Source organism: Rhinatrema bivittatum, chromosome 3 (genome assembly GCF_901001135.1).
Source record: "Rhinatrema bivittatum chromosome 3, aRhiBiv1.1, whole genome shotgun sequence".
In the NCBI taxonomy this organism is placed as follows: domain Eukaryota; kingdom Metazoa; phylum Chordata; class Amphibia; order Gymnophiona; family Rhinatrematidae; genus Rhinatrema; species Rhinatrema bivittatum.
In genome coordinates, this window is record NC_042617.1 from 22,679,292 (window position 1) to 22,707,097 (window position 27,806).

At 44.5% G+C, this 27,806-nt stretch overlaps 1 protein-coding gene across 5 annotated transcripts in view; it reads right to left on the minus strand.

Annotated features, from left to right (window-relative positions):
* Positions 1 to 27,806, minus strand: part of RBKS (ribokinase) — a 276,072-nt gene that overhangs the window by 46,393 nt on the left and 201,873 nt on the right. For 2 of the 5 annotated variants that reach the window (XM_029592955.1, XM_029592950.1), the window contains one exon: positions 481 to 1,551. The exons of 2 other annotated variants lie outside the window; for them this stretch is intronic. In XM_029592955.1, coding sequence (XP_029448815.1) covers positions 1,378 to 1,551 — 174 coding nt within the window. In that variant the 3' untranslated portion in view covers positions 481 to 1,377. Of the gene's footprint in view, positions 1 to 480; positions 1,552 to 27,806 lie in introns of those variants that run through there. One more of the 5 variants, XM_029592952.1, reaches the window with a different exon arrangement.

Below are 27,806 nucleotides of genomic sequence, written 5' to 3' on the forward strand. Positions count from 1 at the left end.
TTGTCCAGTGAACAAGCGCACAGATGGCTCGCATGACCTCCGTTGCATGCCTCCCAACTCAGCACAAGACAGTCTAGTAACCCATCGGTGTACCAGCAGGGGGCAGAAAAGAAAGTGGCTCCAGTGCTTAACTACTTTTGTATTAGTTGTGGCTCTGAGCTGCTGAATGTCTGTTATGCACAATAGAGGGGGCAGTCTCGGTGTATACTGTACTTTCATTTCTGTGCAAAACATGAGCTTTCGTCTGCTACACAGTGGCTGGTCCCTGCTGTAAAGGTTTGTGGATAAACAGGACCAGGATTTGGCATTACTCTGTCACACCTAAAGCGAATTGCTTGGTTAAGGCACTTTTAGATAAAATGATTCGCTAAGCTCCCTTTGCCACTAGATCTCTCTTCAAAGAAGGCAGCTGCGATCTGAGGCTCATGGACATCATCATCTTCTGATAACTTTTATGGGTCCAGGATAAGAATGATCATAGCCTGCCAAGAATCCAGTTTTATTCAGGACTATTACAGTAACTAAAAGTCTGCACTTACATGCTGCGATCCACTCCATAGGTGGTAATTTGTAATTGACTAGCTCTTGGTTTACTATAAACTGTTCTGACCAAGAGGAAGTGCTGGTTTAAAAGTGTAATACACTACAGTCATATCTTATCAGGAGGATACACAGTTTGCCAGAAAATATACCAAGGGACAGAGAAGTGGTATATATATGTTAATGGCGAGAACTAGTCACTCGGGGCCTGATTTTAAAAAGCATCTACTTGAGTGAGTGCACTTTACTAGAGTAAGTGGGCTTTTGAAAATTGCTATCGTGTATGCCATTGAATCGTCCTTAGGATTTGCTCACGTAAGTACCCTTTACTCCAGAAAATGGCTTTTGAAAATTGCTATGGTAGTGGTTACATTTATGCGCGTGTAACTCCTTTAGAAAATTACCCCCTACATGGGGAAGGCATAGTAGTGTCTGTTGCTGTTGCGATGGATCGCTGTGATAGCAATCTTGCACATGTATGGTAAGACAAGTGATTATAAATGTGTAATTAAACATTAAAGGATGTAAGGAATAGTGTGCATTACTTATATCTCCCTTGCACTAAACGTCTCTGGATACAGGTGTGCCCTTAACAGGAATGTGGTAGATAAGTTAGCTCTCTGCACTGGAGTGCTAGTATAATGTGCACAAATCGGGAACTGGCAGTGTGTCCACCGAATGCCAGCGTCTCGGATTCCAGGAATATAACAGAGATCAGTATGGCTGCTGACACATGCACAGTGTTACGGCTGCAGTAGTAGACTCAGATTAAGGTTAATTAAACCAATGATTTTTGTTTAGCTGGAAAGAGAAATTTTATGTCGACAGCATCACTAGCTAGAATAAATCCTGGGGCAAGTCTTGCTTGAAGGGATACGATGCTTGGGTTCCTGCTGCCAGCACGCTCACTGATGCGATGGAGTTGGATCTCTTGATCATTTCTTCCAAGCTGAGATCTGGATAGCGAGCCATATAGAAAGCCAGAGCTCCCACAAAACTATCTCCAGCACCCTAAATAAGAACAAAAGGACATCCATGACACACACTGTACAATCAGAGACCAGTGGGATGAACCAGTGGCCTGCTAAAACAGGGAACACTTTCTGTAAAGCCCAGTCAATGATGGCTGGAACAGAGCCATTTTGACGCCATATGTGATGCACTTAGAAACAAAAACAGGTCCCAATCTGTGTATCATAAAAACCCAAGAAAGCCAGTAGAAAGGTAATGTTTTACGGGTCTGCTTGTTTTCTTAAAAGCATATTTTCAAAGATGTTTGAAGCACAGACAGCAGCGGTGTGCTACTTTGCTACAGGTGCAGAACTGCAGGGATGCAATACAGCAACGACTGCTCGGGTGTACGTACCAGCGAGATAACTAACTTCCTCCTGGAGGCGTTTCTAAAGGCTGCTTTGGAGATTATGGCAGACACAAATTTCAGGAGTATGCAGATGCAGCTGGTTCCACGATGGGAGTAAAAACAAAGACTGCTAGCGTAGTACAGCAGAGAGATTAAGAAGATGAGCAAAGCAAATGGGTAAACGTATTCACCCCACACTGAGGATTTCGAAAAGATATTTTTATTTGCTAATGGGTCAATATTTGTATTCTGTATTTAAAACCATTCATCAGAAGGGGCTTCCTGTGTGGAAAATGCTATATAAATGGAGTTCACTCTGGGCTTTAGGATGTCCCTTGGTATGAGCTATGCACCTCATTATCAGCCACGTTTCAGTCTTCTTTGTAGTAGCCCTTTTGGGATATTACATCAAACACATCTGGAATACGGGTGGAGGCATCACACATAACATGCTCAGATGGATAGGGAGCCCCTTTTTAACCTTTTATTTTTGTTAATACCCTTTCTCTTCAGTTTCTGCTGCTCCCTCTCCCCCCTTGGCATAGGTAGCTGGGGTAACCCTTGCTGGCTTGAGGGCAGGATGGACTCTTCCTTCTGTCTCTGTGCAGTAAGTAAAGGCCCATATGATTATGAATAAGGCAATGAAGGTTAATTAGCAGTAGTGCCTATTATGATGGTGACTATTCTAAGTTTAATGTGAAGGAAAATTCATTGCGAATGGTGTAGATTTCACTCTACCTTCTTTTTTTCGCCTGTTTTGTAATATACATTTCCTCCATACACCTTATAGTACAAACACATTTTTGACATAATGGATCCTAATCAGGAAATTTTTGAAAAGCCACTCCCCTGGATAAATAGGGATTCACTCAGGTCAATTTGCTATTTGAAAATTGCGTAGCCCTTACCCGGCTAAAAGAGAGAGGGCTACGCATAAGAAACTGCCATGCTGGCCTGACCCAGTATGGCAGCTTCTTCTGTTCCTAGCCGGGTATAAAACAGGTAAGCCTGGGGGCATGTTTAGGCAGGGGAGGGATGTAGGTTACATTTTTAAAACTATGCGCATCATTTTGTATGAGAAAAAGCAGGTGCACATGACAGGGGGAGTTTTCTCCTAGGGCAATAGCATGCTTGTACTTTCCTTTTGCAAAGCCCGTGGGTAAAAGTTATAGATGGACTTTACCTGAAGTTTGAAAACTGCCCCAGTATATAACTTCAGCAGTTATATAGAATGCTATATGTATATTATATATTTATATTTCTCTGTGTATGTGTATATATACACACACACACAAACTATACATTATCCAAAACACAACATACCACAGCTAAAATAGAAAGCACCGAATCGCCACATCTCTACTAGTGTGCTCTGTCCACGCCTCTTCTTTTCCCATTGTTTTAATTGAGGTTCTTATTCCTGCAACTACAGGTCCCCATTATCAGAAAGATATGGCAGAGTGCGCATGTATTTGACCTGGAATTAAGACGTGAGCTCCATGAAACAGAACAAATGAACCTATTTGCAATGAGTGGACTCTGAAAGGGTTCCGAGTAGATTGGAAACCCAAGAAGTATTAGGAAGGCTTACGGGAAAAATATAACAAACTATATTTGGTGTCAGGGACCACCCATTTGTACTGCTTAAGTGTATCTGTTCAGTATCGTTGAGGTCGCACCATATGCCTGATCCAAGCAACTCTGATTTCCTCACTGGCCGAGATTTGAAGGGGAAGTCTCTCCGACTGACGCTCAGCAGTACATTTCTGCCCTCAGGAGTTGCTGCTGTAGGGGCAGTTGCCTTCCCTTTCCCTCTTGTAGCTCAAGGACCCTCTCTCCTAATGCAGTGGTTCTCAACCTTTTATTGGTTGGGACACACCTGACACTGAACATGTGACCGTCATGGGGCTAAATGTAAACATACACTCTGCATCCATAGGAACCCCCTCGACCCCCAACAATGGGTGTGGAGCAGAACTAGGACATTCACCTTACAATTCACCTTACAAAAAAAATGTTCTGGTGCTATCTCAGTAACAGCAAAACAAACTCCTGCTACTACCAGGGACAATAGCCCTCCTTATGAAAAGACAGTAATTTACCACTAATGCGTGTCCTATTGAGAAAACACAACAAATAAGATTGATACAAATGCCTACATGCTAGTAAAATACCTCACCTTAGTCACACACCCAGAACTGACCTTCACCAAGTACAGAAAGACCACAAATTATAAATATGGAGACAGAACCTGGAATGGAAAACCAAAAAAGCCACTCTACATGACAGGTTTGTGTTTTTGGAACCTGCAGATCTTAGGAATTTCCTTGAAGCTTGTACTTCTATTTCATGACTATCCAGATGTGTTATAGGTAATTTAGTTTTATATGTTTAGTCTACCTATACCTAGAAATATTATCTGCTAAATGCTCTATAATAAAATATTTAGGATCTCTAGATTCCTTATAAATGGTCATATAAGGTAATATAATTGAAACCTGGCATGCTTATAAATATTTACTTCATTTATTTCTTTTATGTAGAGGATGGTGCCAAATGTAAATTATATGTTATGCCTGTATAGACCGTATCATTGGCATGTAGAATTACTGTCTATATTTGTTAAACACGCATAAATAAAAAAAAAAAAAAGAAATTCAGCCATTAATCACTAAGCCTGATAATTTTGATGCAACTCCAATATTGCTCTCTGCTTCTACGGCAAAGGTTAAGGGAAACTGGATTCAAACAGCATCCGAGGGCCCTGACTTTTACGGTTTGGGAAACTGATAATCTTGGGGGTAACCTGCACCGTGCAGCAGATACTGGCAAAAGCATAAGCTTGCTGGGCAGACTGGGTAGATCATTCGATCCTTTTCTGCCATCATTTCTATGTTTCTATGTAAGTTGAAGTTGTTGGAGAGTTTTCCATCTTCTTTATTGTCTAATGGGCTCTGTTTGAGGGGCTTACCTTTCCCTTGTTCGATCAGAAGAGAGTTTGTTATAGTTCTATTGTATCTTGGCTTGGATACAGTGACATACTGAAGGACTGCAGGTGGCACTCTGGTTAAAGTAACAAGGTCTGAGTAAAGCTTTTCTTCTTTGTCTCCATCTGCTGGTAGGGGAGGAAAATCCATGTGTCTGGACTAATCTTCATATTCCAAGACCGAAAATTAGCAGGCAAGAACCAATTTTCTTCTTAGCAGTCTTCAATGACTACTGTATTATATGAATAATGCTGACTCCTAAAATGACCATTTGAACGTTGCATGCCATATCAGTGACTTATCACAAGAGGATCATTTTAGAGATGTACTTCAACTCTGCTGACTCAAGAAGTGAAATTGAAATGCTCCCAGAAGGTTCACAGGGCTAAAATAGAGCATTATTTACTCTCAAACAGGCCGATACAGTAAGGAGCGGTAGGAAGAGCTGCGTTAGTGCCGGGCTCACCCGCGGTTGCTGCACACACAGTCCAGCTCACCTACCGCTCGATACTGTATGTAAATAGCTTGCAAATGCAAGCTGCGTCTAAGAAGCGTCCGTGAAGCGTTAGACCCATGCATCCCATTTTACTGTATAGAGCGCTAAACAGTATCCTGGGTGCGCTGGCCTAATGCTTCACGGACACGCTGGTATCTGTCATTTCAAATGGCATTTCAAATGACATTTGAAATGACAGGTACCAGGAAGTGGACGGTTCTCCTACGCTCGGGATTGCCAGTCCTCTCTCCCCTCCTCCCGAAGCAAGCAACGAAAGTGGAAAAAACGAAGAAAAAAAAAAAATTTGAAAAAGCAAAAAAAAAAAAGTTGCAAGGGAGAGAGGACTGGCAATCCTACGCTCGGGATTGCCAGTCCTCTCTCCCCTCCTCCCGAAGCAAGGCACGAAAAGCAGCCTTGCTTCGGGAGGAGGGGAGAGAGGACTGGCAGTGTAAAACAACGAAGCGACTTACTTTTTTTGCAGCCCCCCTCCGGAGACGGACATCGGCGAAGCGGACCGCGGCTCCCCTGCCTCCAGCTGCCCGCGAAGATGGACGCATCGCACGGGCGAAAGCAGCCCCTGTGCGTGCAATTGGGCCGCTCAAGACGTGACGTCACATGCTGTGACGCCAAACGTCGTGACATCACGCCTTGAGCGGCCCAATTGCACGCACAGGGGCTGCTTTCGCCTGTGCGATGCGTCCATCTTCGCGGGCAGCTGGAGGCAGGGGAGCCGCGGTCCGTCTTCGCCGATGTCCGTCTCCGGAGGGGGGCTGCAAAAAAAATAAGTCGCTTCGTTGCTTTACACTGCCAGTCCTCTCTCCCCTCCTCCTGAAGCAAGGCTGCTTTTCGCGCCTTGCTTCGGGAGGAGGGGAGAGAGGACTGGCAATCCCGAGCGTAGGATTGCCCGTCCTCTCTCCCCTCTCTCTCTTGCAACTTTTTTTTTCGCTTTTTCGCTTTTTTCTGCTTTCGTTGCTTCGGGAGGAGGGAAGAGGACTGGGGCTGCCCCGGAGACCAGCATCCATGGACGCGGCCAGGGCAGGTGAGCGGGGGCTGGGGGAAAGTTTGCCGCCTACCCTTACCCCTGCCTCTAACGCAGGGGTAAGGGTAGGCGGTAAGTTAGCAGGTTAAAAGCGTGGCAAAACGGCAGGGTAAAATAGCGATAGTCGGGGCGCGCGTTACTGTATGGGAGGGAATAGCTAATTCGATCGTTTACATGTAATATACATGCCGCGGGCGGAAGGGGTTACCCGGTGATTTAAGGACGCGGTAAGAGTAGGTTAAAGGGGAAAGTGTATCGCGGGTTGGACTAACGCGACCGAAAAGTGGGTAGAAAACGGATTAGGAGCAGGGTAACCGCAGCCGCACTTTACTGTATTGACCTGAGAGTGAGAACATAATCTATATAAATAAAAATGTTAAATAGTTTGAACGTCTTTGCTAATCTCGCCAACCGCTTAACCGAATGCGTTCAAATTTGCACACAACATTCACTTCCCATATGGAAAGGATCTTATACACTTACATTACATATAGGTCACACCTGTGACAGGTAATACAAGTTTAAAAATTGCTTACACAAAACAGTGACATCTGGTGGCCGTCAGCGCAAGTGCAACCTCTTACACCTTTCACACACACTCACACACCACACCCCACCCCCACACAGGGCTATTGTCTTTCATTCACACTCCCTCATAACACACAGAAATCCACACTCATCACACCACACCCCCCCACCCACACGCCTGCCAATGTCACTTACTTCACCCACCCTCCCAAAACACACCAAAACACAAATTCCTGGCTGCTACATTGGGAAGCCACGCATTTAACACACCCTCCGATTTTAAATTAAAGTACCCTCTTAGACCCACCCACGCACTGCACTCCGATCACACACTACACCTGAAACAAGTCCGTGCTTCTCCGCCGGCACCACAGGAACGGTCCGGGACACATCGCATTCAGTAGGGCTGTCGGATGCCAGCAACCAAAATGGCGCCGGCGTACCTTGCCCTTACTATGCTATACGGAGACAACAATGACGTCGGTACACCATGTGACATAGTAAGGGCAAGAGCCCGTCGGTGCCAGATCCTCAGCGGACATTTGCCCTTACTAGGTCAGGAATCCTGACGCACCACTTTCACCGGTGAAGTTTTGCGACATGGCAGCCGGCGGAACAAACCCTAGCACACACCCTCGCCATCGGCTGGCAGTTTACACAGGTAGCCGGGGAGGAGCACGGTGGGGGACCGTTCTTATTTTCCACACAAACTGTAACCTTTACTGCTCTGTTCTGTTTTTTCAACTTAACCAGGCTCAGCCACTGCAACGCGTGGCAGGGTACAGCTAGTTCTAAATTAAAAATGTATGGTTTGTTTTGAGGATGCCACTCGGATGCCGTCTCCCTCCATGCAGACTTTAGTAAGGAGCAGCTGCGGAAAGCTGCAGCTCCCCTTATAGGCTCCATAGGGAGCTGTAGCATCACCAGGGAGGAAATAAGCTCTCCTGCTGCAAGCAACAAAACAGGGAGAAAATCAATTTTACTTGAAATGTTATTTTTGCCTTTTGAGAGTGTATGGCACCTCGCTTTACTGCCTACTGCTGTATACTCTCAGGAGAACATTTCAATCCTGTCAACTTTCTGGGTTCTTGGGGTTGAAATGCCTGTTTAAATGTAAGTACCACAGAGTAAACGTTCAAAGATCACACACAAGACCACTTCAAAAGGATTTCACAGAACATTATTGAGATATGGTGTACTGTTTCTTTTAAAGCATTTAAATCATTATGCAAATGGAAAGAAATGTTCTCTCTCAGTCTAAGTTTATTTAAGTTTGAGCTGCATGCAACGTGTTCATGAGATCCTCCAAGCAGCAAAATAATTTTGCACACAGCTCTAGCTAAGAGGTAACTCAAAATCAGGAGAAAAATGTCCGTGCAAGACTTGTGTCAAAATAAAGCCCTTGTTACTTAAAAATTTATGCTACTGTACTAAAAGAAAACATATTTTGGGGCCTATGGGCCAGCTCATTCTCTGGGAAACATCAAGGAGAAACCTACCACCCAAAATTTCTCATGCTGAGAATCTGCATCCACTTCCAGACAGATTTATGGATGATTAGTAAAGAAGTCATTAGTTTGTTCTGTTGACCGTTAACCCCCTACATTCCTAACCTATGAGTCTTGACACTTTCTCTGTGATGTGTGTGTTCTCCTTCCTTCACACTACACAAGTCTATTCACTATTCTCAAAGAGATCAAAGACCAACAAAATATGAGCTTTCATTTGTCTGAAAACTTATCTGGTTTGTGGTTTTAGGGGGGAAAAAAAGACAGAATCCCAGCCTAATGTACTTTCTATTTTCCACCTAGACATAAAGGAGGCACTTTTAAAGAATCTAAGGGAATTATTGTAAAAAAAAAAAAAAGTACTGTTCTTCAAAGCAATATCGTTGCATCATTGTGGCTAGATTTGTAAGGAATCTAAAGTAGTGCAGTCCAAAATGATTGCTCTGTTCTTTGCCAATACTTAAAAATATGGATTGTTCTTCACTGAGGAATTGACTGAAATCTCTGAAGCAAAAGAGCAGTGATCCCTTGATATGCCAGTGATCACAGAGACTCACAGATAGATCCTGAGATGGCTTAGAAGTCCAAACCAGAGATCATAGACTTGCTCATAGTAGCTGCAGGTAAGTTACCCACTGGATGGGGCTCTATCCTCTTTTTTTCCTCCGTTCTCAACTGTTTGTCGCAGCAGCGAGGTGCTTCCCCTCATACTGAGCTGCAGCTTGTTGTATGATGCATCTCCTAGTAATTGATGTCAAAGGCTGTTTCTTTAACATATGCTTTAAGTATGTCTGTAGTTTCTTCTCAGTCCATCATGGGATTTCTGTTCATGAGTGAACTTGGACTACAGGACTTGCTTGGGAAACCATGAATTAGGCATCTGCATGCAATGTTAAATTTGAGGAATATTGCTTTGATACTGGTGACTAGCTTTAGCAAGTACCCTGGTGTTTGGGTGGTAGTCTGAAAACAAGAAGCAGAGGATCTTCTGGAGACATCTTTGGTGGTCTTGAAAGAATGTTGGAAGGTCCAGGTTCTACATCCCTGCAGGACGGTAAGGATGACAACTGAATTGTAGACTATGATTTTAATTTCCTTTAAATTACGGTTAATGGAAACATACTGGATCCTGTGCAAAATCTCCTGCTTGATGATCACTCTTTGCAACAGGTTACTACAATGGTATGAGAAGTGCCTGTGCACCCCTAGAATTTGTTTCTAAATAGTGATTGGTGAAACATCATTAAAGAGGCCTGGTGCAGGCTGACAGAGCACCTTGTTCTTCCTGATGTTGACTGAGAATCCTAGATCTCAATAGGCTTCCATGTGGAGATCTAAGAAACAGAAAATGTCAAGAATACTGGTTGGGGAGTAAGCAACCACAAATATACAGGTAGGTGAAAAGCAAACAACAGTACCTAAAGTCACAGAAGAGGCACAGTAGGAAATATAGGAGTCAGCTGAAGTCAAATCTAGATAGTCAGTCTGAGATGTAGCCACACAGTGTGAAGAATAGATGCAAGCAGCAGGAAAAGAAGATTCAAGTAAGCAGCCAGAGCAAGAGAAGATCCAAGCAGGTAGAAGGGCAGGAACAGGACAGAACAGAGATTCAAGAAGCAAGCCTAAAAAAGTCCTTTGTGCCAGATGGGAGTCAGTGCTACAAAGGGTTTTAAATATTGCAGCCACTCAGCCCTGGCCCCGGTGTACTAATGCGCCAGCCACTGGGCAGAGCCATCAGAAGCAGAGAGGAAAGGTGAACTTGGGAGAATATGGGAAACACTTGAGGGTGTGGTTCAGTGGCAAACCTCTCTACTGCTTGAACCAAAGGTCGCCATGCCAATTCAAGAGCAGCTGGGCCTGACAGGTGGTCTGCAAGGACAGCGCAGTAGTCAGCATGCTGAACGTCAATGACAGATGTCCTTAAGAGTGCACACTTTAAGTGGAATATTTAGCTATGAATTAGGCTGTAAACATAATCACAGAAACTCTTAGGGTATACCACTGGCAGAAATTTGTGGTGCAAGGATAGTGTGATTGCTATGTTAAAAATCCACTTAGATACACAGAAATAAAAATCAACAAAAAAGTTGTAAATGATGCATTTTTAGTGGACTAACAATATAACTAACCAGCTTTCAAGAGGTATGCTCCTTTTATTCTTGATGACCTGATGAAGGGGTCAAGAAAGGTAATCACAAATGTATTAAGATTGTCTATTTTATTTATTTATTTATTTGGTTTTTTATATCGACATTCAATAAGGAATATCACATCGGTTTACATAGTAACTTGTGGGATAATTTGACAATAGGTCAAATTATCTTTGCATCGTAACAGCAATAACGTCACATTATTCTAACAGAATAGTGGATTCGTGAGATACTTTGACAACAGGTCATAATATCTAATGTCTAATAAAAAGGAATCACCTATGACTTATTTGTTGCCCTTTATTTCTTCAGGTCCATGGAGAATTTTTACAGTCATGAAACCCTGACTTGGAAAATCCAACCAGATGCTACTTTTCTGTTGCTTTTTCATTTACACGTCAGGTTTATTATATTGACTGGAGGATAGTGATTGCTTAGGGCCCATAGCAAATGGGTCTTTATCTGTGTTGTGTCCTAAAATGTAATTGTTACGCCCGTTGGTCACAGACAGCTGCGACCACTAATGCTCACCTCTTTCTTTGCTGCCTTGTCTTCATTGGGGAGAATGGCGGCCTCCGCCAGCTATTGCTGACCCTCCAGGCATTCCTGGGACAGCGTGGGCGCTGCCGACTGCCATCTTGCCTCCGAGATCATTTAGGCATGCGCGCGCACTGGCCAGTCTTAAGCACGTCATGGCGGGAACCTCGGGGGCGACCCTCCAGATGACGTCTTCACTCTGCTGTACTTAAGCTGGCTGGCCCTGCCTATTGAGTTAGCAAGGAATTCCCTCGTTGCTGAATCCGCTTCATGCTTACGGGCTTCCTGTTCCAGTTCCTGCACTTTGGCGCGAGACGCTCTGGGTACCCACTCCATAGGGGCCCTTCCTCGTCTCTGGCTATCCGCTCCTCAGAGGACCTTCTGTCTTGGATTGCTGTCTGTTCCTGTTCCCCGGGAACTCTCCTGGAACTACCACTCTGTGAGTACCTTATCTCCACGGACCACTACTGTACCAATTTTATTGTGGGATCCTCTCCGGTGTACCCCGTGCCTCGGGCCACTGCAGCATCTTCGCTACAGGACTCTCACCGGTGTACCCTGTACCTCGGGCCACTACCATTCCATCTGGGAGTGAGGAATCCCTCGGTGTACCCTGCGCTGCAGGCCACTACCGCATCATCCCTATGGAGTAACTTCTTCGGTGTACCCCGCTTGGTGGACCATTGCCGGATCTCCACGTCTGAGGTATTCCCTCTGGGTATACCCCTTGTACCGACATTATTATTTCTCTCCTCCACTTCCTACTCCGCAGGCTGTGCCTTTCTACCTCTCTAATAAAGACTCTATTCCACAGCTGTGTCTGACGTCCGCAGAGACCTCGCCTCCCGACGGTGAGGCTCACAGGGCTCCTCCCTGTGGGTGGTTCCATCTCTCACCTCGGCCCAGGGCCCACACACCTACAAATCATAACAGTAATTTAATGAAGAATTCTATTTGGGGAGAGTCTTGTTGTCTCTGCTATATCAAGGTGTTTTATACAGCTGTCATTAACACAGCTCCCAGAACACAAGACTGTATGACAAATCATTCTTACGACAGGTATTATTTTGTATTTCAAGTCAAGAGTTCCTTTCGGAAGGAGAATTAGTTTTGTGGTGTTTGACACCAAATCTAGCCCCTTGAAAGAAGAGAAATCTGTCTATGGCTGTGATTGTTACTAATGAGCCAACAGTAAGATTATTAAAGCAAATAAATAAATAAATAAATAAATAAATGCTATTATGAGCCATGTGCAAGGAATGGTAGCTCTGACCCTATGTAGAGCACATTAGTTCTATGGATAAAGAAAGTCTCCTTATCTGTAAACAGTGTTCTCCATGGACAGCAGGATAAATCAGCAATAACCAGTGAATGACATCAACTGATGGCGTCGACACTGATCCAGCTCTCAGAGCTCAGTGGAGACTAATGCACACAGTGTCTCGTGAGACCCTCGGTCTCTTCCACAGCTTGAGCTTCAGTGAGGCAGATGGGTTATTAAATATATGGTTGATTTATCCTACTGTCTGTGGAGAACCTTGTTTACAGGTAAGCAACTTGCTTTCTACATCTGATTAGACAATTTGGCCCCACCAGACTGAGCACAACTGTTTGTTCAAAGATACTGTCTCTTCAGGGCATGCTGTCCAGACAGAAGAGGGGTGTAAAGGTGTGAATAGATAACCACATAGCAGTTTTGCATATGTCCAATGGAAGAGGCCCTCAGATGAGCCATTGAAGCATCGTGGCTCTTACTTGATGAGCCTTGACAGAATCTGCAATTTGTATGCCAGCCAGAGCATAACAGTGCGCTATACAGTTCGCAAGCTAATTTTAAAGAGTTCTTTTGGCAACCGCCCTTCTGAACCTGTTGGGATCGAAGCACATGAACAGTTGAGACATTTGACGGTAAGGCTGAGTCTTCTGCAAGTAAAATGCTAGGGCTCTCTTGAAGTCCAACGAGGGAAGAGCCCACTTTCCTTTATATACATGTGATTTTGGGAAGAATATTGGTACACTTTCAGAAGGAACTTAGGATGAGTTTGGAGAACAATCCTGCTGCACACATATTGCAAGCATGGCAAATAAGAGAACAGAGCCTGTAATTTGCTTACTCTTCATGCCGAAGTGACAGCCATTGAGAAATAACAGTTTCAGGGTAAGAAACTTCAGATCCACTGACTTGAGTGGTTCGAAGGGAGATTTCATGAGTTGAGTCAGGACCACATTGAGATCCCAAGGCACTGGAGGTTTACTGACTGGAAACTTGATATGCCACAGTCCTTTCATGAACTTTGATGCTAAAGGATAAAGGGAGATGGGAGCCCTATTGCTGATGATATGCTGCAGTGCTAAGATGTACCTTCACTGAAGAGGTGCTGAGGATGAGATAGATACTGAAGCAAATCCTTCAGGCCACAAGAGAAGTGATCCAACCGGTGGCACCACATCATATACAGAACTCCTTCCATTTGAAACTGTAGGATTTTTCTGGTTGAAGATTTTCTGGTTTAAATCAGTTCATCCGTCACCTCCCTGTGAAGGAGTAAGGGGGAGACTACTTGTGTTCAACATTAATGCCACGAAAGCCAATGATGGCAGATTTGGGTGGTAATCTTGCCACCCTCCTGGGTGATAAAATTCGGAGATGCCTCCAGGTGAATTGGAGGTTGAACTGACAAATGGAGGTGGTATGTATGACCGAAGCCAAGCAGAGGCTATGAGAATAACCTTCACCTTGCCCTGAAGCATCTTCTGGAGAGTCCTGGCAAACACAGAAACATGATGATAGAAAAAGACCATTTGGCCTATCTAGTCTGCCCATCTCTACAATCCCTCCCACAACCTCAGAGATCCCCTGTGCTTAACTCATGCCTTCTTGAATTCAGATACTGTCCTTGTCTTCATCACCACCACTAGGAGGCAATTCCATGCATCCACCACCCTTACTGTAAAGAAATATTTTCTTAGATTATTCCTGGGCCTATCCTTTTTCACCCTCATCCCATGGTCCCTTGTTCCTGAGCCTCCTGGAGGTATGTAAATGTCTCTATCATATTTCCCCATCCAATCTTTCTTTTAAGGTGTACATGTTTAGATCTTGAAGTCTGATCTTCATCAAACCTCTACATATTCCTTCCCTTCATCTCTGAGTCTGAAAATGCTACTTTTTTACTTCCTCCTATCACTAACATACCTAAAAATGATTGTCACCCCAATTACCATATTTCTTATTTTTCTTCCATTTGCATCTTTGCTCTCCTGAGTAGTTTCCCAGCTTCTCTTAGCTTTTCCAGGTAGTGTTTCCTCTCTTCCTCTTTCTGTGATCTCTTGTAGTTTATGAATGCTTACCTCTTTTTCCTTACCCTTTCAGCTTCCTTTAGAAAACAATGACAACCTCTTTTTCCTTTTTATAATTTTCTAACAAAAAGGTTAGCTGTTCTTACACTATAATCTCTTAGTTTTGCCCACTTGTCTTCTACGTCTAGATTTTCCCATCCATCTAACGACTCCCTTGAGATACCCCTACATTTTAACAAAGTTAAGTTTTCCTGAAGCCTAGGATCCTCATCTCAGAATGAACCATACATGTCTATGCTCTAATACTGAACCACATCTTCCGTTGATGAATGGAACCAAGATGATGAGAAATAACCAGTTTCTAACCCAGTCTAGCAACCTGCTCAGTTTATTTAGGAGCCTCCTATTTGGGATAGTGTCACAAGTTTTGCTGAAATCATAGCAAGCAACATCCAGTGTATGCCCCTGATACGAATTCTTTGGTCAGAAATCGATCAAATTTGTATGACTTGACCTCCCTCCATTTAAATCATGCTGCCTCAGATCCTGCAATACTCTGGATTCAAAATACTGTATTATCCTGTCTTTTAGTGGTTTCTCCATTAATTTTTACCTGCCATCAGGTCAGACTAATTGGTGTCTAGTTACCAACCTCTTTCCTATTACCACACTGATGAATGACTGTGACACCGTGAGCTGTCTTTGGCTTGCCAAAGGATAGATTTAGTCTGGACTCTGGCTATCCTTATGCTGTTTTTTTGGGTTTTTTTTATTAATTACAATAAAAAATTAACAAAACATAAGCCTGCTTACCTCAGCAGTGCTGGAAACAGAAAGTCAGCAGTTTACACACACAAATCATTTAGTAAAGTTCCTACTTTGTTTTAATCTTGTCTGGGGCCTTCGATCTTCTCTGGGACCTGCCTCCTTAACCCGATCCCCAGGGGATCTACAACCAGGATTCCCTTGAGGGCTGTCTTAAGGTGGACCGGACTGAATGCCTGGTCCTGGACTTTTAAGGAGGGTCTAACATGCACTCCTTTACAATGACATTTGTCCTTTTCCAGTTCTCTAGAACCACATCCTTCCCCAAAGAGTGACTGCACAGAATTATCAGTGCAGCCACCAAAACCTCACTGATTTCCCTTACTATCATGCTGTATCCCATCCATCCCAAATGCCTTAAACATTTTCAACCTTTCCAACTATATGATAACCCTTTCTTCTGTAAATGGAGTGACATCTTGTGCATTACCCTATATAATCCTGCTAGGTATCTATGCTTCTACCCCCGTTCCTTCCTTGGTGCTTTTTCACAATTCCTTCTTTCTAGCTCGCAGTCTAACAATCTCACCTCTGCAGTTCCTTCTTTAATTGACATAACTAAAAAAAAAAATGTTTTGCTGTCTTGATTTACATCTTTGGCTATTTATTTTTTATTTGCAAACATTTGATATTCTGCTTTTTTCCAAAAATGGTCTCAAAGCGGATTACAACAAAGCGGGTCCGGAACCCTCGCTGAACGACCTCCTGCAGTCAATCTCCTGCCGGCGCCATTTTCCGTACGGAAAACGATTCGCGGCAGGAAATTGCTCCCGGACCCCCGCTGGACCCCCAGGAACTTTTGGCCAGCTTGGGGGGGCCTCCTGACCCCCACAAGACTTGCCAAAAGTCCAGCGGGGGTCCGGAACGACCTCCTGCGTCGAATCATTTTGGTCTATGGCCGCCGCCATTTTGCGGCGGCCATTTTGCAAAATGGCGCCGGCTGAAGACTACACGATTTAGCGTGCCGGTTTTCCTGCTCTCCCCCTTCCCCCGATTTAGCTACAGAGGTAATTTAAGGCTACGGAGGTAATTTAAGCTACGGACCGCCGCTACGGACCCCCAGGTAATTTAAGGCATTTGGGGGGGGGGGTTCGGGAGGGTGGGGGATTTAATTTAAAGGGTCGGGGTGGGTTTTAGGGGGTTTTAGTGTGCCGTGTTTTAGTGTGCCGCTGGACCCCCAGGTAATTTAAGGCATTTGGGGGGGGGGGTTCGGGAGGGTGGGGGATTTAATTTAAAGGGTCGGGGTGGGTTTTAGGGGGTTTTAGTGTGCCGGCTCACGATTTTAACGATTTTCACGATACTTTACACACCCAAACGGCAACAATACGATTCCCTCCCCCTCCCAGCCGAAATCGATCGTTAAGACGATCGAGGACACGATTCACATCTCTAGTACATACCAGGTCCGGTATCTCTCCCTCCCCCATGGGTTCTTTTACCATTTCCATGAGGAGTGCTCCCTTGAAGGGAATCTAGGTTCTCTCTACTTTGAGCTATTTCGGCAAATGGGATGCTCCAATCCATAGCTGGCAGACTGAAATCTCTAAAAAAAAATATAATAAAATTTTTGTCCTCTTGTCAAAGCAAGCTGGTGGAGATAAGGAGTTCCCCAGAGCGAAGACACTACTACCGCCAAGGAGCTGGGGGTAGATAGAGCTGGTATTGGAAGCTGAGGCACTGTGAATTGGCTGGAGATCATCAGTGAACAGCGTCAGCCTGGGGAGCACAATCACCCAGAAGAGAAGGGAAGTCAAGCGGGGAAGGCAGAGGTTACAGAACAACGAGGGTAAACACTAAAAAAAAAAAATGATTCCACATATTAACCGGACGTATGCATGGATTTTCCTCTGGCAAGTATGCAATGGATAATTCTTACACTGGCCCAATACAAGACATTGCAACTTACAAAGAGCCCAGCTTCCCCCAGGACTTGCTAGTAGAGCTGTGCATTACAGCGAGTTTGCAGTGAAACCGAATCATTAATACAGCAAGAGCAAGCTTTAGGTTTCCTCTTATTTTGCTGCCTCCAAAGGGAAGGAGTGAGACTGGTTTTGCAGCACTACCTAATGAGCCACAAATGTTAGAGTTGGGGTGCCCATGAAGCTGGGGTGCTGCCAATCTACAAACAAGAAACCCCCCCCCAGCAAAACAAAACAATACAACCTCATGACCCGAAACACCAAAGGCTGCTGTAACTGCAGTGATAAGAGTGGAAGACATTTGTAGCAGAGGATGAACTGTTCTCCTTATCTCCCAAAGTGCTTCTGTGGGCTCTGCATTTCTCTTAATTAACACTTTTCCCAGAAGCCATCCTCAGCCAGCTGGTACATGTCAGGGAGAACAGTACAAACCTGCATTCCACAGCCCAGTGGTTACATGGAGGCCTTTATTACAAACAGATCTCTCAGGAATGTGACAGAACTCTCCTGCTCAACCACAAAACAGCCCTAAACACCCATATCCCACAGTTTAGTGTGATTACTCACCAAAGCCTGGGATGCTTTAAGTTTGCCTCCTTTCTGCTGCCCCCAAGGAGACAGTATATACCATATCAGTGTGTGTGCGCCAGAGACGGATATCCTGGCATCATAGAGGCAAACTACACAGATACTTTGCTCATAAGTTTGAGGTCATCCCTGATCAAACAATGTGTATGAATGCTCAGCTTTGGAAATACTTGTGACTTTCCTTAAAGCAACAGAATTACCGTTCAGCCCCCACCGCCATCACACAACAATAAACAAAATCCCACGGGGTGGTGAAAAATGTTAAGCAAGTAACAGTGGTACGGCAAGGTGTGAGGTTATTTACCACCCAGCACAAGACTGAGTGGGGGGTGACATCCATGAAAGGGCGCGGAATGGTTAAAGGCCTCCTTCTGAGGTTCTGCAGGGCTACTGCAAAATAGTCTGCAGGAGGGCAGGAAGGGAGAGGAAGACTGTGGAGGGACCAGTTGCAGAGATGGCAGGAAAAGTGGAACCCCACATGGCTTGTGCAGTTTTGATGCTAACATCCACGACACCACGAGGGTAATGGATAATGGTGTATCTCCTCCGTTGGCCAGTCAGAGGTGTGACCGACATCTCTGTCATATTAGGACGGAAACCTCATTGTAGTAAGTTTGAGATGGGAGATACCACAAGTCACCCTGGATGTCGTGAAAATTCACCCCCAAATGTGTTTCTTTGTAAACATTTGATATTCTACCTTTTACCAAGAATGGCCTTAAAGCAGATTACAATCGATTCAAATCAAACACAACAGAATATCATGACGATTACAGTGTCAAGGCAAGATTTTCCTTCTTTGCCCTGGAACAAAGCAGGAGGGAAGGCGAAAGACAAAGAAATCAGGGGTAGGGGGATGAATTTGGAAGCCCGAGCCATCTTCTAGGAGCAGGCAGAACCTGCCGTAGGATCACGGATCCGGAGTAATAACAAGATTAAGAGTATAGGTGCATTAATAATAAGGTTAATGTCTGATAGAGATGAGCAAGAATCCCGTAGTGTTTAAGTAAAGTCACTGCTCTAAGGTCAAGTCAATATGACAAAGTCTCTGCTGAGGAATCGAAGTGAATGCTTTTGGGAAAAGGGTACTATATAATGACAAAACTCTGAATATTCTGAATGAATTTCTCAGCATGTTCTCATTAAAAGTTGTAGTTATGTGGAGATTTTCCTCATTGAATGGAGATATTTTGTGACTTTCAGTCAACGAGTAGAACAGATATATACTTGGGCTTCTGCTAGCGCAGCTGAAATACTCATTGCTTCCACAGTGAGGATGGATTTCCTTCTGGTCCTTCATCAATGCACAGGGATCTCATTTTACCTGCAGCTGGTGAGAGAGAGATAGGAAGAAAATCCTTTCTGTGCATTGTATCGATCCGAAATTAAGACAAGGACGTGTTTTTTTTTTAGACAATTGTACATGTCAAAAAGTCTACCTCGCCTTATAATTGTGGCCATGGCACACCCCTGCCAGAAGATGGTGCATGAGAGCCTTAGTGGAGATTATCCTGCTGGGGCTGAAGAGCAGGCAGCACCTTGCCTGGCCCAGGAGAGCAGTAGGACATCAGAGTCCTGTCAGGCAAGGGTGGGGGGGGGGGGGGAAGAGGAAGCAGTGCACCACCCAGGCCCAGTGGGAGAAGCAGACCCCAGAGCCTTCCCAGGCTTAAGCAGGGGAAGAAGCAGTGGGGAAGAGTTTTCTATAAGATGGCAATGGCTTTATATCTGAAGTTGTCTTTTAATGGGCAAAAAAAAAGGATATTTTTCATGGCTAGGTCTTTTGAAGCAGCAGTTTAACAGTGCAAAGGCATTGTAAAGCCTGTTCAGTTTTGCGGAACCATAGGGGAGTGATATGTAACCCCCTGGAAGAGAAAATATCTGAAAACAACAGAGAGGTGCATTTTCAGCACGCTTGTCTGGTTAAGTCTGGCATTAGCCGGATAACCCCCAGTTTTCAAGGTAATCTGGCTAAGTTTCCTAGCTGGCCAGAAGCTGAATATGGCCTCAGAGAATTTAAAGCCTGCCCATGAGAGATGACAGATCAGCATTTTTCTGCTTCTGGCTGGTCTCTGACCTGCTATGTTGCAGTCGCTGAGCAGTGTACGGGGGTAAAATCCGTTGATTTTTTTTTGCTTTAAATCTTCTCTCCCCCTCAGAAGCGTGCACAGTACTATTTAATACCAAAACAGACATGGCTGGAACCAGTTTTGTCTGTGAAACTGCTGCTTTAAGACATGCCTTCGGACCTATTCTAATAAAAGATGCTAGTAAACCTGGAAGATGCAAATGGAAAATCCATTTTCTTCATACTGTTTCTAATTTGCTTGCACTCTGCTGCCTTGTACAACTTTGGGGGAGGTAAAACAAACCAAAAAAAAACCAAAACGCAAGCTTGGAATCTCTTCCAAGTTTATAGTTTGATTTAAGATGATACTTTGCAGCAAGCTTACCACTAACATGCTGAGATCACCCGCTCCTGCCACATGGGAGGCCCGAGTTTCCAAATCTTAAAGCTCCTGCTGCTCTATCAAGCATGGACTTGGCAGGCTGAACACAGCCAGAGGGTGCTGATTTTGGTAAAAGTCCTTCAGACCTGTTGCATTCACTCAAGGTCTCCTGCTGCTGGGTGAGGTCTGCTCTGCAAGCACACTGTAGTTGCAGTTCAGGGAGGAAAACGCCAGCATGTGCTCCAAGCTACGAGTGCCATGGCACAGAGTTCACACAGTAGTTTCCTGCACCTGCTCCTTGAGCTTTCAGCGCAGTTGGAACCAACTCTACTGGGCATTGGTGCCAGGATCTTTCCTTTGCAACTATCTAGGGCAGCGGTTCTCAACCTATGGGTCGCGACCCCGGCGGGGGTCGAACGCCCAAAACACAGGGGTCGCGCGCTCCCGGTCTCTCCTGCTGCCGTTGCCGTTGCCGCCGGGCTGTCAGCACGTTCAAGCCCAGCGGGAACGGCAGCGGCGCTAGAAGAAGCTCTGCACCCGCGGCTGGGCCTTTTCTTCTTCCTGCGCCTGCCCCCCCCCTCCCGTGACCCGGAACAGGAAGTGAATCGTGGTGCGCGGGAAGGAGAGAGAGCCGAGCCGCGCGAAAAAGTAGCAGCAGCGGCTGCAGCATCAGTCCCCGAGCAATAGAAGCAGCCGGTAATGGAGAAAGGAGACAGCAGCATGAGCCTCCCGCGGCCGATGGGATTCTTCTTTCTTGGCCAGCGGAGGCTGCTGCAGCTCCCATTTGTGCTCGGGGGAGAAGAGGAAGTGAGTGAGAGAAAGAGAGAGAAGCAGCCAGCCAGCCTGTGTGTGATTGACTGGTCAGAGAGCTGATGTGTGTGTGTATGTGAGAGACAATGAAAGTGATTGCTCAGGGAGATGACTGATGTGTATGTGAGAGTGTGAGACATTAGTCAGGGAGGTGACTGATGTGTGTGTGTGAGAGAGAGAAAAAGCATGGAAGTGAGAAGTCTGGGTATGTGAGAAAGCATGGGCGTAAGAAGCCTGGTGTTGTGGGGGTGAAAGAAAGCATGGGAGTGAGAAACCAGGGTGAGTGTGCATGCATGAGAGAGAGAGACTGCTTGGTAAGGTGATGGTGTGTGTGAGAGAAAAAGACTGGTGTGTGTGTGTGAATATGAGAGAATGTGATTCAGGGAATGAGAAGCCTGTGCACGTGAAGAGTGAGCATGGAAATGAGAGAGACTGGTGTGTGTGTAACAGAGAGAAAGTGATTATGGGAATGAGAAGCCTGTGCATGTGGAGAGAACAAGCATGGGAGTGAGAGACTGGTGAGTGAGTGAGTGAGTGTGTGTGTGTGTGTGTGTGTGTGTGTGTGTGTGTGTGAGAGAGAGAGACAGAGAAAGTGATTATGAGAGTGAGAAGCCCATATATGTAAGTAGAACACGGGAGTGGGAAGCCTGTGTGTGTGTGTGTGTGTATGGCATGAGAGAAACTGTTCAGGAAGGTGACTGGTGTGTGTGTGTGTGTGAGAAAGTGATTATGAGAGTGAGAAGCCCGTATATGTAAGTAGAACACGGGAGTGGGAAGCCTGTGTGTGTGTGTGTGTGTGTGTATGGCATGAGAGAAACTGTTCAGGAAGGTGACTGGTGTGTGTGTGCCAAAGACTGTTTGGGAGATGATTGGTGTGTGAGAGACAGAAACTGGTCATGGGGGCATGACTGGTATGGTGTGTGTGTGAGAGAGACATGGGCACTAAGGAAGAGGACCATAAGTATAGAGCTTAGCTTCTACTGCTGCTTCTGGTGAGTGCCACGGCCTGCAGGGAAGGGGAGTAGGAGAGCTGCTGGAGGGGGTAAGTAAAGGTGGCTTTTAAGTTTATTTTTCTTGACTGCCATTTTAATTGTGTGATGTCTGCTTTTTTGAAATATTTTATTGGTGTTTGGAGAATGTTTAATAGTTTTTATGCGTTTTTAATTGTTGGATGTTCATAGCTGTTTTGAAACATTTATTCTGCTTATTAGTATAGTTTTACAATTATTTCTGTGTGGGGATCTATAGCTGCTTGCTAGTTCTGTTTTCCTAATAAGAGGTGTATTGGTTTTTAGGACCTGATTTCATATTTGTAGTGTTGCCTTTTCATAGATAGGGTTGCTCCTGTTTGAGTGTATTCCATAATACAGGTGTAACTGTGTGCAGATTAGTTTATGTGCATTACTACAGATCCTGGGAGTATGTTAGGTCGGTTCTGTGTCTGTTACCGAGATGAGATATTTTGCTAGCATGTAAGCGTTTGTATCGGTCTTATTTGTTGTGTTTTCTCAGAGGACATGCATTGGTGGTAAACTGCTGTCTTTTCATAAGTAGGGCTATTGAGCCTGGAAATAGAAGGAGTTTGAGTTGCTGTTACTGAGATGTCACTAGAACCAGAATATCTTTTTTGTAGGGTGAGTTGTATGGGGAATGTCATAATTCTGCTTTTCATCCATTATTGTGGGTCAGGGGGGTTCCTGTGGATACAAACTGTACTTTTACATCTAGCCCCGTGACGATCATGGGTCAGTGTGCCATGCATGTGAGAACCTATGGTGAGTTGAGTTACATTCACATTATAAATGTCATAATTAAATGATAAGTGTGCACTAAAATCCAACCCCATCCATAACCCCGCCCCCATATGACCAAAGCCCCGCCCTCACCCCACCCTCACGGGGCGAGGGCGGGGCGAGGGGTCACCGCAACATGAGGAACTGTATTGCGGGGTCACGGCATTAGAAAGGTTGAGAACCACTGATCTAGGGGTTCATCTCCCCCTCCCCTCTAATATTTTTATCCCATTCCAACTTAGCTCGGCCATCACAGCCACAGTCCTCAGCCAAAAGCCACTCAGCCAAGAGTCACCATGTGGCTCCTTACGGAATTTGGCTAGCATGGGCCCTATGCCACTAGAAGTGATGGCTGAGTCTCCCTCCCCTACCAGGGACTGTAAAAGCTGCCTCTGCACTACTCCCAGCTTTTGTTGGCCCAGGAAGCAGAAACCTGGCCTGGGAATCAAACTCAGTTCTTTTACATGGCAATGTACAGCTGTTGCAATTGGCGGTCCGCAGGCTGCCTGACTTGTACGCTGCCTGCGCTGATTCTAGTCTGCCTTCGAGTTCTCCTGCACGCCTGATGTCACCCATGGATCGTCTCCTGGTCAGCAGAGACTCCCACCTAAGACCTGGTGGCTCTGGCACCCGAGAACTCAACCTAAGGGGAACGTGGGCTGGTATAGGCGAAGCTCCAGTCGGGCCTCTGTCTTGTCCGACTCCGCCAGCCGACGTTGGGGACCTGCAGGGCTCCATCCTGCAGACCACCAATTCCACCTTGCTCCAAGGTTCCACATCCGCAACAATAGCACTTGCAACTATTCCATCAGGTCAACCCTGCAAGCATCTACCAATAAAGGAGAGCTGCCATTAACTCAGGCTATAGTCTAATCACATCAGTTCTTGAGGAGATTAGCAACTATCATGCTATCAAAGTAAAAAAAAAAAAAAAATCACGTGCCAATTTTCTTTTATAAAGACATTTAGGGCACGATTCATCAAGGTCTTTTCCCAGAGACACAGAATGGGAGAAAAAGCTTTAGTGAATCAAACCCTTAGTTTAAGAACATAAGAATATAAGAATTGCCATACTGGGTCAGACCAAGGGTCCATCAAGCCCAGCATCCTGTTTCCAGGATACTTTTGGGGTTCATTCATTGCGGTTGGATGGGTTTGTATGGGGGTTGTGATGATTTTAAGTTTTATTTTAGTGATTTTATTGGGTGGTCTTGCATTAACTATTTTTATTACGCTGTTCATCATTTTGGGCAGGTCTGGGACCTGATGAGGTGGTATATAAATTATAAATGGAATAAGAATGAAATAATAATGTAAAGGGGCCTATAGTCCCTTCTCTAAGGGACTATAGGCCCCTTTACATTATGCCACAATATGCCCCCCCACCTTCCAGTGGGGGGCATATTGTGGCAGTCGGAGTAGCGGGCTTGTCTAAACTATTAACCTTGGTACTCTCCTCTAGGAGTGGCCACAATGATATAGTTCAGGAGTGTTAAAGCAGCTCAAGGATTCTAGCCAGTGGGTTGGAGTAAGGAGAGAAGCCCAGTTTCTCATCTCTCTGAGGAGTTCTGGCCTTTTGCCCTTATTGTTTCAGATAAATCTAAAACGTATTGTAGGCTACACAAAAACTTCCCTGTTATGGTGCTTCTGATACTTCTCTAAAAGTTAACTGATTCCGGTATTTTAAATGATGGGGTGGGAGTAAATCTTTCATCCTTCGCCTAGCACTGACCCAAGCTCATGTTGAACAAAGATCTACATAGAAATAGTGAGATGCCTGTCCAGAGGTGACTAGGCGTGCGGAAGGAGAAGAGGAGAGAAGGAGCAAGTTACCCAGCCAATGCTCTGATCTAGTGATCCAGGAGTCCAGAAGAATCTGGAAAGAGAGAAGGAGAGAGGTGTGCAGGAGAGATTCAAGCAATGGATAATCAGGTACAGCAAGGGTTCTTGGAAGTCAGGGAGCTCAGTGTTTGTCCAAGGGAGCCTTTAAAATAACAAACATGAGCCTGAGGGGATTCCAAAAAGGTGCATCAGCAAGGTTCAGTGACCTTCTTAATTTATCAGGGACCTGCTTAGGGACTGCAAATACTTTAAAAGACCGTACCACTTGCAACTATTTCATTTGAACTGTTTCAGTAAAGACTTTTAATTTTTTGTTAAGTGTCTCCTTGGATTTGGTCATCTAACGCTTTGGGTCGTGAAGGGACATCCCTTCCTCCCTTTCGGAGAATCCATTGCAGGAATGGGAGAGTGAATCAGGGACTCAGCCCTGGTATCGAGTGTGCCCCTAGCTATAGCTGTACCCAAAGCAGGGGCTACAATAATAATAATATCATCCGCTATTACCATAGAAGCCTAGAATATGATGGTAGATGAGAACCATAAGGCCCTTCTTGTCTGCCTATGGTTTCATAACCATAGACCCCAGTTGTTCTCAATCCTTCTCTTCACTATTAGGGCTCCTCTGTGCTTATCTCATGCCTTCGTGAATTCTGTTACTGTTTTTCTCTCCATGCATCCACCGTCCTGCACTATGCCTCTTTTCACCATAAACCAATAGACATGTTCCAAAACTCCTTCTGGAATCCTGAACCCTGGGTGTCACCCTTAATGATGACCTTGATGCCCTTCCCTCACAGGGACTGAGTACATTGCCTCCACAGCATTCCCAGCCTCAGCTGACTCAGGAATGAAACCAGGGATCCACCACATGGCAGTGCAGCCACCAGGCCGGCCCAGTTGAAAAGATTTTATAAGCCTGTTGAAGAAACCTGTGCTTTTCCGTGACCTTTCCTTACAACAGATGCTGTAATCACTTGCAATAGTAGTGAAAATATACCGGAAGGAAATCAGACTTTGAGAAAAGTTCATTGTTGTTAATTTACAGCACTGGACTGTAAGGCCTAGAATTTGGGTTCAGCATCCCATTCTGCCACTTACTGTGGGACCACAGGTAAGTGGCTCGTTCTTCTTGTGTTATCCAGCTAAATGCTGGCTTTTGAATATTTCCCCCACCCATCCTGCTAAATTTTAGCTGGGTAACTTATTAGCTGTTTAAAATTTAATTGGATTACATAGGGGTGTTCCGGGGCAGAGTTAAGTTATCCAGCTAATTCAGATAATCTAACTTACCCACTTAACTCTGGTTGTGCCATCATAGAGCATTCTTAAAGATAGCCAGATAAACTTATCTATCTTTAAGATACCCAGCTATACCCAATAGTGCGTCTGCACCAACTGAATATCTTTCCAATTTAAGATATTTTAAACTTTTAAATTTATCCGGCTAATTTTGTAATGCGGCCAGTGAGTGAGTATTACCTTTCTTGCTAATAACTGCCTATGATAAATCTCCAGCTGAATTCAGCAACCTTATGTTAACCTTTATATGTCTCGCTACTTAATTGTTTTTCGCTGACTATTTTCAGTACTCTCTAGTTGTATTAGTTTGAAATCTTTCCTTTCTTCCAAAGCCCATGTTTATGCTCCCTGTTTAATGTAACTTTATCTTCTATATAGTTGTTAATTGGTTTCTCCTAGTTCCATTGTAAACCGGTACGATAAGACTTCGTCTTGAGCATCGGTATAGTAAAAGAATTTAAATAAAAATAAATAAATACCTAAGGGGGTTATTTTCAAAAGCGATCGCACACTACCAAAATGTGCTCTGATATTCCACCATGTCACAAAATAGCCAATATAAACAATTCTGTAAACCATGCACCCTAGTGTCAGCCCACCACAGTCTTTACTGCCTTCCCATGCAGCCAGACTTTTATTATAACTTCTAAATTTCCAATTCTAAACTCGCAAGAACTGCAGACAGGGTCCCATGCCAGGAATAATCAATAGTTTAAATAGAGATGAGCAAGGAATCACCTTTAATCCTTCTTTAATCTTATTACTATTTCATTTGTATTTACTCACATAATCAGAGTCACAGATTGAATCAGACACTTGTTTAAAAAAAAAACCAGATTTATTCGGATTGGTTTGGATATATGTTAGAGTTTCTAACTATCCTAAGTATTTGAAGATCTGTGAATCTACCAAAATACACATCAGATTGGAGTTAAAAAAAAAAAAATCTGAGTTAGGCAATATGGAGATTTGAGCTGAACTGCAAATAGCCCAGATTTATTGGATCAAGTCATGCCTGTACTGGTTCAACCCTGACAATCTGAACTCTCATCACCGATTTGGATTTAATCCAGACCAGTTCGTCCTTCCTTTGTTTAAATGGTGCCTCTAATTGTATTTTCCATTGTTAGATGGATGAATTATCCCTCCTGATATTCTGTGTAGCAAATGCTGACACAGAAACAACCTTGTTTAATGCTTCGACAGTTGCATCTTGTGTTGAATTATGTATTTCCATCTGGAACTAGGCTGCAAAGAGCTTTAGGCTGTCTTTCACTGGAAGCCAGGAATAGGGTGTGGGGGGGATTTAATTAAATTGTTGGGTGGTTCTTAGAGAAACTGGAACAATATCTGGGTGGTCCCTACACTGTGTGTTTCTCCTGTAAGAAGAGCTTACAGGTTGCACAACAGAGTCCCTTTTGCACTAATTGCTGTGTAGCCTGGTCGTTTGTTTTATGCTTTACTGAGATCTGGTTACGTGAAAAATAAAATGATGGTTCTCGTTTTAGGAATAGTTAAGGCCTCTGATTCCTTTTTAATGTCTGGAATAGATGCTCCTAGGATCCTGTTTCTGTTATGGGAAAATTGTTGCATGGCCTCATAGTTCCTTGTCAGTTTTCATGTAGTGAAAGATCATTCACACCCTCTATATATCTTGGCTTACCACCCAAAGATCTGTTGCTAAACCTGATACTCCACCACACCTCCAGCCTTGTCAACAAAAGGTCCAATATCTCAGCTGGTAAAATCTGGACAGGGCCCTGGCAGCAGTTTCTTTTAGGGGGACTGAGGTGTGTTGGTGCAGTCTTTCTGTTATTCAGAAACTTGAATATGAGACT